Raw genomic sequence first — 13,435 nt, 5'->3', positions numbered from 1 at the left:
TTCCCTCTTGTCTGTTCATCCTTCAACAACTGATCTTGGCTGATTACAATCAAACATAGTAAAGTCGCTCCTCTAAAGCTTTTTCCTATCCCCTGTATCAAATCCACTCCAAGAAAGAACAGATTCTTTTTGGTTTTAAGACTTAGAATCTCTTAGAACTCAGATAAAGTCTTGTCCAAGGAAAAAACTACAATTAGGAAAAAATAAAGATGCCTATAGTCACAGAATAGCGTGATTATCTCTAAATGACCTTTGTTTTCTGTACTGTTGGACTAGCCTGCATCTAATCATTCTCGATTCATATTACATTTAAAAGTAAGCCTAGTATTTAAGTTTAATGTTAAGATTTTTATGGATTTTTTTTTCTGATTTGGACAGTGCTTTTGCTGCAATATTCCTTCTTCTCTAAATTAACTATTTGAAGTGCTAAGACTTGGACAACAGGGCCAAGCCAGAGTTGACCTATAGATGAATCCTGTATATTTTATAACTGATAACCATTGTGCTAGTAGGTATTGTACTAAGTTATAACAACCCATATATGCTGGTGTAAAAAGTGCTAAAGCATTGAAATACTGCAGCCTGAACAACAGGCCCCAAGCTGAAGCTGCTAACTTAGCATGTAGTCATTAATAAAATATGTAAAGGCGCTCGTGAAAGACAAAATACAATCAGTAGTGAGGAGAGAATGTATCCAACTTCCCTTTCGCAGCCTTGTTCAAGGCTGAGAACCCACATATTTGGCCTTGTTAGAAACTCCCTTGGTTTCCCCCCCGAGCCCTGGCCAGGCTTTGGGTGGAATCCAACAGGAGAATGAAACCAGAAATTTTCCACCCAAAACAAAGGTGCCAGCTATTCTGGCTTGCGGATCTCTAATATATAAGGCTGGACCCGCTCACAGCGACTTTGGAAGCCTCACCTACGGATGGACACACCGCGTAGGATTTCCCACTTGCCGGGACAGGCTCTCCAAATCCTCGCTGTAACCGGGGCTGCCCAGCGACTGCGGGTCTGGATGATGATGATTATATATGCAAGTGGTGATGTATTTCTCTTAATCACTATTCTCTCTCTCTTGTGTAGTAATGATTTGATGCGTTACCCTGTATTTTCCTGTTAGTTGCTTTAAGTGCACTATTCTGCCTTTTCTTACTGCATGTTTTCTGTATTACACTGTTACATTATTGGGTTATCACCAGTAAAATACGCCTACTCTTTTCACTCTGGTGTCCGAGTTTAATTGGTATCCTTAATCAGCAAAACACTATTCAATCTTGCAAAATTTTACTTGGTGAGTTGTCCCTACTCTCATTAAGAAAGCATAAATGTCTCCAACAAGGCATTTTCACATGAGTTAGTGGTTGAGAAATTTGGCCCCAGATAGGAAATATCACTGGAAGCATAGCTGCATCCTGTTGTTTGTGCTGGTCCTGATTTTACATTCTTCCACTCTGTGTATTTTTGGACTTGAGTTTTAGTTGTCTATAATTAAAATAAATCTTTCAGTACCTAGTTAGGCACTGACTGAATCATGGTTTGCCAAAGAAATTGTTCATTATGGTCATTTAAGGTTTTTACTTTGCCTGCCCTTAGATGAAATGTAAAAGAAAGAGTTGTGTTTTTATGAGCAGAAGTATTTAATTCAAGTGTTCTGGTAATGTTTCATTACCACCCAAGAAGATCTGTCAGTTTTCCCTTTTCCAGTTAAACATGACTTGTTAACTTCCAGTGAACAAAGCCCTATCCCGGTAGCAACATCTAAACATTTACTTTTTATTTTTGGTGACTGTTCATAACTCTCAGAGCCAGTGACCACTTATTTCCTTAACAATATCATCACCTGCAGTTGATGGTTAGCATTTATAGCAACTTACTTGCATTATGTTATGTCAGTGCTAATAGATCAAGGTCAGAGTGACAATGCACTGACAGATGGCCAGGTGCATATCAAAGCACAAAACCTCACCACTGTCAGTCTTGCAAGTTCAAACATGAAGAAATGGTCCCAGTCGCTCCTTCAGCGAGTATTTACGCGAAGCATGGATGTCCATCTAGTGTATTCTGGCAAGTGTTCTTCCACAGGAAGGGCTCACACTGGAGAGGTCGGGGAACACCTGCCTCTCTGGGTCCTGGGAGTACCACATCGCTCAGTGTCACCACTGAGTCACTTCAGGACATGTGCCTGGCAGCTTTAGTGTAGAAAACTTGGATGCCTGTAGGGATGAGACCTTTAGCATTAAGCAGCAGGGAAGCGGGACTTTCAGATTTAACTTGCAAACAACCTATCAGGCACTTGCATTCTTCCTACAGCCCTAGATGGATCCTGTGGGTCAAACAGATAATTATAGGGAATAAAGGAAGACATCTCACCCAAACATTTGATGTATTCCTGAGGATAAAAGAAGTAGCCTGAGGACAAAGAAACGGGTGGAACTCAATTTCTGTTAGACAGCAGGGTTTGCTTCCATCCTGCTACTGTCATACAGTTGTCTCCTTGAAAAAAAATTTAAAATGGCTGGTAATCCTTTGTATTAACCCCTCTCCCCCGCCCCTGCACAAGGAAATCTTGTCTGTTAGTGTTGAGAAAGGCTGCAGGGATGTGCTCAAGCTATGAGTCCCACAGGAGCCCCAGGCATCCACCACTGCCCCCCGCACAGCCACCTCCACGGCTGGAGGCACCAGCTCGGCCAGGCTGCAGAGACCTGGGGCGCAGGGAAGGATGTGGACACCCGTGGGGGCTCCCATCCTTCCCCAGTGCCCCTCTCCCTCCTCAGGACAGAGCCGTAGCTGTGGCGGGTCTCAGCTCGCTGCCCAGCCCCAGCAGCTCCGCTCCATTCCCCCGCCTGCTAACAGGGGCTGTGGGGAGTGGCCCTGAGCCCACCCTGCTATGGCCCAAAGGACATGAACGACCTGTGGCTTTTCATCCAGGCCACCCAGCAGAAGCTGAAGAAAGTATCAGTCCCTGGGACACCCTTTTTCTGACTTAACAAACATGTTCAGAAGATGAAAATCATCTTCCAGTCCAGGGCTCTTGTGATACCTGATGGCTCAGAGAAGCCTCTTTTGTGTGGCTGAATTACTTATACACAATTTCAGGTGGTTGTGTTGCACGTGGAGAATGAGTCAAGGGAACAAGCATGGAAGACATTTAAACCATTCATAAGATGAAGCTGATTTGTATTTGTGCATTATAGGGATGACCGTCTGGACATGATCCACTGCTTTTCAAATTCATCTTCATTAGCAATAGGACAGGAGGATGATGTATATCCACCTCTGGTTTCATAGGGAAATGTTTCCCAGTGTTTGACCAGTATCGTTTTGCTTAGCCCTACGCCACCCAAGCATCCCAAACATCTCCCAGCAAGGCTGGAGTCTTGCTTCCAAGCCCAGATGTTGGCAGCGCAGCCACCCCAGCCACGTTAGTGCAGCTCTCCTGGTGTAAATCACGCTGAGACCTTCCATCTCTGGTCATGCAGTAATAGTGGGGCTTTTCGCTTCTTGTCTGAAAAAATAACTGTTGTGCCTTTTTGTTTGCTAGTATTCCCAGTGCAAGGACAGGATTAAACAGATGGAGGAGATCTTTGCTGACCCCACAAATGAGAGTAGAAAGCGAGACTTGGGAGGGGAGGACCCATCTCCACCTGAACTGCTAAAAAAGATTGAGCAGGTAACATCACTTCTCACATCACAAGCTCTCCTGCTGTGATTGACCTCTTTTGGAAAAAGCAAATGGTATCTTTTATTTTTAAATTAAACTTTCTGTAAGCAGAATTAAAATAATTATGATTGGCTAACGGGCACTCCAGCCCAGCGTCAGCTTTCCAGGACAAATGGTTGTGGGACATTTTGACTTCTTACAGCAGAAGCTGGCGAGGAGGAGCTCTGTGCAGCACACCTGGCTCTGCAGCATCCTCTGCTAGCTGGTCCGTTTGCATCATTGGCATTTCAGTGCAGACCCTCCTGCTTCACTATGGGAAGGCACAGAAAAGGCAGCAGAAGGAAATAAATGCAGAAGAACCAACTGCTAACAAAGTTGTCATTCTTCTGCAACTGGCTATTAGCTGTTCCACCACTATGCACGGGCTGTGAGCAGGAGGCAGTTCCCACTGCCTGCTTAACAAAGGCTGCATGTGTGACCTAGGACCAAACAAACACCCTTCTCAGGCTTTGGCTTTAAGCTTTGTTTCCATGCTGAACAGGGGCCACAGAACAGACCTTCATGGAAGCGTTAGCCAGGCCGCTGCACGCCTGACTGCAGCATTGCCAGCGACTGCCACGCGAGGCTTCAAAATGAAGCATTAGGTCCCACATGAAAGCCAGCTTCAGGGCACCTCCTGTATGGCAGCGTATGGGGGGAAGGTAAAGGAATGAAATGAGCAAGCATGGTATTTTCTTAGATAATTTTGTCTGTCCCATTTATAGGGGCACAAAACTCCCCCCACTGTATTTAGTATTCAGGGGAATTCATGTGGAGCTGTGAAGGTATTAGGGTAACGGCAAGCTCAGAGCAGCACACACCTACATGTTCCTTTTGAAGTCTAAGTATTTACCACAAACACCTCTGCTTGAATTGCTTGAGCTTTTTGCTTTACTGTCCCATATTCCTTGACAAGAGGGAGCTCTGCATAGCCAAGCAGGTTACAACACACGCAGCCTGCTATTACCAACCCACACATTGAAAAGCCAGGTTTCTTGGAGTTGTGAGATAAGTTTAAACATTCTTTCAATCTCCTTGTGTTTTTAAAGTCCTTTTAGTTGCACAGCACTTTCTTTTTTAGTCTTTAGAGCCCATACTTATTTTTTTAGCAGCAGAAGTGAAAAGGTATTATTTAAAGCAAGAGCTGAAACCTGCTCATTATCATGTGACTCAAGAAACCAGAAGTTTAAAAACCAACAAAAAACTCACAAGAAAAAAATCATTGTTTTCAAAAAAATCACAGCAAGGCAGTAATAATGCTGGTGTAAGCCCCTGTCCCTGAAAAAGGGCCTAGTCTGATATGGAAGAATTGTACAGCTGACAGTAACCAACTAAACCAACTTTGGCCTAATACTTGGCAGAGAAGGTGAAAATTTTGAGAAAACTGATGGTGATTATTTATGGCTGTTTGCTGGTATTACTTCAGCAGCCCTCAAAGCAATCACAGGAACACCTGCTGCACCTCCCCCCATCATTCACCTACACCCTGTATGCTCCTTCTCGCTGCAGCTAGAGGTAGAGCTGGTGCAGAAGGAGAAGAAGTTGCTGGAAACAGATTTTCTCTACGAGCACGTTTCCCGGCTAACGGACAGAATGCGTGTCGCGGCAGAGAACGGGAAGCAGGACACACTGCTGTTAGCTAAAAGGGTAAGAAGGGCATTGCAGGCTCTGCTCGCTGGCCGATACGAAATGAAATAGCATTTGGGCCAGAGGTAAGATGACTCACTTGCAAATTACAAAAGTGGCTGGAAATAGTGATAGGCAAATCATATGTTAGTCTTCAGAAATTATAGACGTTTAGCAGCAACGGTAATACAGACATACCAAAAGCATTAGGTGAGCGTACTTTTCTTTTTGAAAGAAAGTTACACTATAAATAGTACCTTTCACCAAAATATAGGATTAGTTCTTTCTCAGATAAGAGAGAAGATTAGAAACTTGGCAGAATCCTCCTTTTGCACGTGTACTTAACAGCCTTTCCACAACAAACATGTCAAAGGCTAAAAAAGAAATAAGGAAAAGCCAGGGAAACTCTACTTCAACATACAAAAAGATAAACTTGATATCTGGCTCAAAGTTTCTTTGTTATTTAGGTAGGGAGAACCATACAGGAAAGAGATACCGTTTTGAATACAGTTACTTTTGTATAGCTATTTCCTTTTAACTACCAGTAATATTGTTTGGGGAAGAGCAAAAATCTTCTCACCTCCACCTCCTTAATGAAAAAGCTCCAAATAGAGCAGAGCTGAGTGAAAGACAGAAAAAAAATGCTAATTAATGTAAAACGAGGCCAGGGTTGATTTTTCTATGTTAGGTTTGACACGCCGAAAGGCTTAAAACACAACATATCTTTATAGTAAACCTTTAATTTTTCACAGAGAAATAACATGGCTGTTTGTGAAATTATGGCCATGGGCTAATAAACTACTGTAAAAATGTCAGCATGCCAGAAGTTACATTCGCAAGTGCTCTGACTCTCCCAATTCCCTATTAGTCACTTAAAAAAAAGTATTTAAGTTTTGTTGGGTATTTTTGTTTAAAGTGTCCAGTCAGACTCAAGGATTCTTGTCCCATTCCTCTTCTATTCCTCCCCCTGCCAAGGATAACTTCACAACCCACAGCCCCACTGTGTCCACTTTATCACTTAATTATCTTGTAAGGATTTGGCTTATTACGCCTTTATTACAAAGTTAATTGTGCATAAACTCAATGCAGATTGGGTTACCAGGCCTTTGAGGGCAGGGGAAGTTTTGCTATTCAGCTGAAAAGGGCAGGAGGTAATTACAAACTTGCTTTTCTTGTATTGGCGTGAATGTGACTTCTTATGCTGCCAGTTTCTGTGGTTCCAAGCGTACACAGAAACACAGATCCTGTTTAAGTCATTTTCAATCATGGAACTATTTTTTAAAACCTTATCAAGTTGGACTTGTTTTCACGTGCCTAATACATACCTAAGTGTCATGCCCAGTAAGTGTCTAAAGGGAAGCTGTAACTAAAATGCAATTGTTACTTATTCCAGACAAACGCACTGCAGAAGAAGGTAAAGGACAGAACCCAGAAGACGATGGCTCTTCTTGCAGAGTTATCCATGAAGCAAGCACTTGCCATTAAACTCCAGCAGGAAATGAGAGACAAAGAACGATTTTTGATGACTGTTTCATCCAGGATAGATCAAGGCCTTCCCCCGCCTAAAGAAACAGAGAATGAATGGTTGAAGGTATTACGCAACGAGAAGATGCAAAAAGAAGCAGCTGAAGCCAGAGCTAAAGTAAGTTTTTGCCATACGTTGCAATTAGATCTTCAGCCCCAGCTTTTCACTGCTCTAGCTTGTCCTTCCAGAAGAGCTGTGCTAGCTCACACTGTGGCTGTTCGCTGCCAAACACGGAGCTCCAGGAGTCAGAGGAGATGATGGCACAGAGACAACCACACATTGTGGGTTTGTGGAGATATAAGTGCAGTCTGGTAACACTGCTTACAACTGGTCATTGAATCTTAAGAAGGGAATACACTAAAAGGAAATTATTAATTTGTGTGACCACGTTTTGGGATGATGGGTGGGATAACCATTGGTGAAGTACTGCTTTCCCTTTGATTTCAAGGTAAAGCTGCAAAAGGTGGGGTGTGGCGTTCAGGAAAATAAGTGTAGTGTCTTCCACACACCAGATGCAGTGAACATCAGATCAGAAGCAGCAAGAAATCAGATTGCTGGGCAAGATACTGAGGGCCAGCAGGGCAGCATATCAAACAGTGCTTCAAACTCTTACCCTGTGGGATATGCCTCCTTAGCTGAGACCGTCAGTGATCCCTGAGCAGAGCTCCCAGAGAAGAAAAAGTAATATAGAATTGAGATGTGCATGCTGAGGGAACTCTTGCTGATGGGAAATAAACTCTGCTATAGGAATCCTTTAGCTGATCACTCCCAAGGGAATCTGAAAGGTGCACAAAGCTGGGAGAGGAATACACTGTGCATACACTTAAAGAACTTGATGTCACGCAGAGGTGCTGCAGCAAAACTGGTTTAGCATAAGAAACTTCTCTGTCATTAACACTCCTCCTCATGCTGTGACTCAGTTTCCTTTCAGTGCCAGGGATACAAACTCACTGCAGTAACAGTATTTGGGAACAGCTGCTCTCAGCATAAATACAGCCACGTTTTGAAGCATCAGAACTACTGTCTTGTTCCTGAGATGTTCTGTGCACACTTATTACAACCTTTAGAAGTTCCTTTAATGTTTTCTTCACAAGCAACAAGAGCATTACAGGCTCAAACTGTATACTGTTTAAAAGGACAAACTCACATGGTCGATAACTCACGCTTTCCTTTTAATACCCCTCTGGGTTTCCTGGTTTGCTAAGGCCTAGACTGACGGTGTTTCCTTTGTTAGGCATCCTGACACTGGCTCAGGAGAGTGCTGGTGTTTTAAAGCATATAATCACTCGGTGATCAAAATGTGTTCCTTCACAGCATGCTGCAGAAGAGAAACAAGCTGCAGCACCCAACTGTGTCCACACGACAGCTGAACAACGCCCAACCGCCTATATCCCAGATGATGAATACAGCCTCCCGCTGCCGCGGCCCTACGGCGCTCTGGCTCCTTTCAAACCGACTGAACCTGGTTCGAATATGAGACATTTCAGAAAACCTGTTGTAAAGCCAATTGAAATCTGAACAGACAGCACCTAAAGCAGGAGAGGCCGTACTAGCTGCTGAATCTCAAGGGGCAACAGCATTTACACTGCACTGAAGAAACGTTCAGCAGTGCTTAGTCAAATTCCATACTGAAAACAAAGCAGTTGTTAGTGCCACAGCGTTAGCTAGATAGTCAGGGATCCAAGTTCCCTTCTCCTGACGAGGAGGAGCCTGGTATCCCAAATGCAGTGCAGTATTTTAACATGTTAAGAAAAATGAATGATGGTCATATTACGCTTATTTTTTTCCAGGTGAAGTTTTATTGCATCTGATTATATAATACATTCCATTAAAAAGAAAAGGCTAGAAAATCTTCTGTTGTTATTCATACAGTATGAACAAAGTCCCCATCGCTTACACAAATACACCGAACAGCTTTCTGCAGCCTGGGACTGGAGTTTACACTTGCCAGACAAATTTTAGTTACATTGAGAAAAATATTCCTTCCCTCTATGCAGTTACTGAGAAAGCCAAAACTCTTGCCCCACTGATGGCAATGACAAGGGAATGACCATGAACTTGCTGAGTTGCTCCTGAGAACTGGATCTTTTTATTTCTCTGGTAAGGAACAGGAAGCATCAGTGGAAACGGCTCAGAGTGAGTATCACAGGTTGCTATCGAAAACCTGCCAAATCTATCAAACTATCAATGAGTTTCACTAGTTTAATAGTCTGAAACTTTGAGAGAGTTGTTTTTAAATCCAATAGAGACTGCAGAAGTCCTACGTGTCAGAATTTCAGATTTTCTCTGCATAGCAAACCACTATTACTATCTTAAATTAATGTCACAGTTCAGAACAAAAAAAAAAAAAACAAAACAAGAAACCAAACAACACTAGTTCAGTTATATATAAATAAAAGTTGAAAATGAAGAAAAAACAATCTCCATCATGTCTTTTTGAAGCCAAGGTTTGAACTGTAACATGAAAGAATGTAAAACTCAGTCCAAGCCACCGTTAAGGTAAATTTCTAAAGAACTTTTTCCTTGTCCTGTACTGCTTACAATATATTATACATATCTTAAAAAAACAAACCCAAACTCTGTCATGTGCACTTTAAGAAGTTTATATTTTGTGCTAATTACAAAACTGAATATATTAGAATCCAAGTCCAAAGGCAGAACTACCGTAAGATAACGCATGACAACTGCAAGGAATGAATACATCGTTACTGATGCATTATATACAGGACTGATTCATCATTTGTTAGTCTTACCTGCTTTCCAGAAACACAGCAAGAAATAATTTTATTATCAGTTTCTTGTTACTGTACAATACAACTGGACTACCTTCTTCAGGATTGTCTATCTTGTTAAAATAATTGACATTAATACCAGTTCTCACAGTGTGCTTTGATACCCGCTGTAGTTCCCCTTATTTGGCCACTTCAGCACAGAACCACAGGTATCTTTCACTGGAAACCTGGGTTTGTGTCAGACAAATTTCTCTAGGGTTTATCTAGAAGTCAGTGATTCCAGCATTAATTCGTTGCACCAAACAATATTATGAGTAGCTTATGTCAGTAATGGTGACTACACAAAACTGCAGGTTATTTAGGAAACAACATGACATTTAAGTTTAAAACAAACAGGAAAAGTAGATGGTTGCACACTTCTGTGTGAATACTTTTTATACAAGAGTACCACAGTTATCCTTCTTCACCAGCATGTTATTTCAGGAATATTTGAGGCCCAAAAGGTTCATAGTGTGTTTGAGTGCTGTTTCCTCTACAAATCTTACATTAACATGATCTTGGTTTTCATATGGATGCACATCTAGAAAAACATTGTGAGAAAGTTAGTATGTACAAAGTCCTAAGTGTTCTCGTACACTTAGTCCTGCAGTCTATTCAGCATCTTAATCTGCATTACCAAAAGATAAGGGAATAGATGGACCTGTGTTTCCATTCACACAAGACACCTACAGCTTTCAGTGGACTCGTCTGGATGCTCACCCATGGCAGAAACTTTCCTGTAGTGGGATGTAAATGACAGACCATCTCTGGAGGCTGCTGGGGATTCCCGTACTAATTCCACACAGGACATCCAAACCATGATTTAAGCACAGTAGCTATGTTTGTGCTAGTGCATTAAATGGACCAGGGCATATTCTCATATGATTCTATGTGGTTTAACTCTTCTTCCTCCCCAAATGGGATGATATCCGTACATGGACAATCCTGTTTTAGCCTTCAGGTCCCTATCCTGACTTTTGTTTATTAGTATAGGCATAGCCAGTAATGCTAAAATGTAATGCTTCCCTTAATGCACCTTGCTTTTTCAGTGGAATTCAAAATCTTCAGATGCTTAGGTTTAGTCTATGGAGCAAGTGCCCTAACCAATTTGAATTTAATTTGAAAAAAAGGAACATCATTGAAATAAAAAAAGGCTGTTACTTCAGAGCAGCTCCTGACCTAGTGATCTCGGTGCTCTTTTCTGAGGTGGAAGATCTGATTTTGGTTGCCTCTTAGCCACCACACCATCTAAATAAGGAACAAGGCCTTCTCCCCATTTGAACACAGAGTAACAGCTACCCCCACGCTGTACATGAACATTTCATTACATATGTTCTGAAAAATGCAAGTTTGCCAACTGGATTCAACACAGAGAGGATGTGGATGAAAGGATATGCAGCAAGCCCCCTGACACTTCCCATCAGCAGAAAAACAATCAAACCTACATGTTCAGACATCACTGGAATTTTAGCACTCAGTTATGGTCAATATAGCCAGAACACAGCTAGTGAGAGTATCACAGGGTAACAATTACTGTCTTCCAAAGTACAGAATTAACATTACCTTGATTCTCTATGTCTGCCAGAATATTACTCAGGTAGTTAAGCGGCAAAAACTCTACAGGGACTGAGAGTCTCTCAGGGACAGGCCTGCTACACTGTAAGGGAAAATATTTCAGGTTAGTTCACAAAGTCACACAGTACCAAGTTTCAGTGTTAGTCTAGAGAAAGGTCAGGAATCTCAACACTGTCAAAGCAAAAGGTTTAGAAAAATGGCCTGCGTGCTCTTACCTGCCTGTTCCCCAACTTCTCAAGCAAAAGTTTCACATATTTCCGTGCAATGAAATGAGCATTTGTTGGATGATTCCAGAACTGGCGGACCTTTTGACCAAGAGCCTAGTAAGCAAAAATACAGAAACCAAAAACCTGAGAACATAAACACAGGACAGTGAAAACGTAGGAGAGGTAAAAGAAGGAAAAAAAGGGAAACAAAATCCAGGCTGTAACACAGACTGCTTTGCTTTCAGACACTGATGACAGAAGCTAAGACATCATTTTTAGCCACGGAGCCTGGCTTTCACAGCCATTAACTGAGAGATTACAATATGCTCCCAAAACATGGGAAACAATAAAATCCTTGCTACTCACTGAGCTACTCAGTAAGTTTCTATCAATCAGTCTGTCCCACTGCCTCTGTCCTTCTTTGCATGTGTACTTAAATATTAATTGAGGCTTAAAATGACCATTTATCCTTTACTGTGACTCTGGTTTAGATCCACTCTTGTTCCAAAGAGTAACACAGACACCCCATTCCTCAATGCTCTGTTCAGGACAGGGCTTCTCTCAGGCTCAGTCTAAGGAATCTTACAAAAGCAGAATGCCGACAAGGAGAGATACTGGGAACACAATTTGTATCCCATTATTTAGGACATCATCCTGGGAATTGGCAACATTGATTCACATTCCAAAAGGCAAAAGAGATTCAAACCCAGATGTCCCAAAGCTTCCAATCCTAACCAATAAGCAAAGAAGTATGAACATACTGTGAAATTAGCTCCACCAATTGTTATTTTCCCTGTCTAGATCTTTTTTTCCTCCTTCACTTTTGGTTGTATACAGACTACTGAAAGAGTTCATTTAGGAAACACCGGACAGTTTCAATGGTGCTTAAACACTTGCTTTTGATGTAACTGAAGTCATCTAGTGAATGTAACCTCCTGAAAATAGTCTGAGTGACCCCAAAGTGTCCTTTTTGGCAAACAAACTATTCTCTGCAATTTTTCCCAAAGCTCTAAATAGATACAATAAGGCACTGAGTCTACTGTGTGTAACCAGCAGTACACGTCCCCTAAAGCGCTCACGGCTCAGCCCTCCACGTCAAATCGCAGCTGGAATGGTGTTCCCCACCCACCAGGCCTGGGGCTGACAGCTCAGCGAGGCCCTGTGCTGACCCCAGCTCACCAACCCATGGCCAAAACAAGACACAGAGGACAAAGAACCTCCTGTGGAGTTCTCCTTCCCTACCCCTTCTCAAAACTGCTGCCAAACAAAGAAACCCTTGTTAGAGGAAAACCAAAGCAGCACTTCTGGCCATTTGAACTATACGTTAACAGCCCATAATGAGCAAACAATAAGCAACTTATGTTGAGCAAAGTCTGTACAGCAAGGCAGTCCCCGAGGGGGGATCCCTGGTTTTCCTCTGCTCACTGAGATGTTGTGCTTCCTCTGCAGTACTGTGGTGGGCACTAAGAACCAAGGGGAAAAAGTCAATCTCCCGTTCTGTTGGAACTTTTAATGGAGCATCAGTAATTAGTTCCAGCATTGAGGCTGAGTCACCTTACCAGTGGGTGAGGCTGTGAGATTTTACAGAGGGGGAGATCTTGTAATTCAATCCCTGCCACAGAGTTGTGATATGATCAGATTTAACAGCTTTTACTGTACCAGCTTTCAAACATATTTGATAAAATTAATAACACAAAATTAAGAGGTCACAAGTGAGAAGGGTACTTCTGGATGCTAAAACCACACACAAAAATCCTCTTTAAAACACGTAAGACCCTTACTGCTTTATGCAGATGAGTACATAGCAGAACAGTGTCAGTCTTGTCTATTTGATTCCTGCACCCTGGAGACACTGTAAAACATATGGACAAATCTATAACTTATCAGGGTACGCTACAGGTCATGAGCAGCAGATGGAGAAACTGTGGAGGTTCAGGTTACATCTGTGACCTCTTTGAATCACATCTAAGTCTTCTGTTGGCTTGATCCTGTGCACAGGGAGGAATTTCCTATCGATTCCAAAAGCCAAGAA

At 42.3% G+C, this 13,435-nt stretch overlaps 2 protein-coding genes across 4 annotated transcripts in view; one reads left to right on the top strand and one right to left on the bottom strand.

The window, feature by feature from the left end:
- CCDC146 (coiled-coil domain containing 146) overlaps positions 1-8,550 on the top strand; it is a 79,099-nt gene extending 70,549 nt beyond the window's left edge. The window contains exons 16-19 of the mRNA XM_074869896.1: positions 3,542-3,670; positions 5,210-5,347; positions 6,720-6,968; positions 8,166-8,550. Coding sequence (XP_074725997.1) covers positions 3,542-3,670; positions 5,210-5,347; positions 6,720-6,968; positions 8,166-8,369 — 720 coding nt within the window. The 3' untranslated portion in view covers positions 8,370-8,550. The remainder of the gene's footprint in view (positions 1-3,541; positions 3,671-5,209; positions 5,348-6,719; positions 6,969-8,165) is intronic.
- Positions 8,551-9,438: 888 nt separating this feature from the next.
- Positions 9,439-13,435, bottom strand: part of GSAP (gamma-secretase activating protein) — a 48,100-nt gene continuing 44,103 nt past the window's right edge. For 2 of the 3 annotated variants that reach the window (XM_074869897.1, XM_074869898.1), the window contains 3 exons: positions 11,413-11,517; positions 11,186-11,279; positions 9,439-10,163 (listed from right to left, as the gene is read on the bottom strand). In XM_074869897.1, the coding sequence (XP_074725998.1) occupies positions 10,063-10,163; positions 11,186-11,279; positions 11,413-11,517 (300 nt within the window). In that variant the 3' untranslated portion in view covers positions 9,439-10,062. The remainder of the gene's footprint in view (positions 10,164-11,185; positions 11,280-11,412; positions 11,518-13,435) is intronic. The other variant, XR_012629128.1, reaches the window with a different exon arrangement.

This window comes from Strix uralensis, chromosome 5, assembly GCF_047716275.1.
Source record: "Strix uralensis isolate ZFMK-TIS-50842 chromosome 5, bStrUra1, whole genome shotgun sequence".
In the NCBI taxonomy this organism is placed as follows: Eukaryota; Metazoa; Chordata; class Aves; order Strigiformes; family Strigidae; genus Strix; species Strix uralensis.
This window is presented reverse-complemented; position numbering and strand designations above follow the sequence as displayed.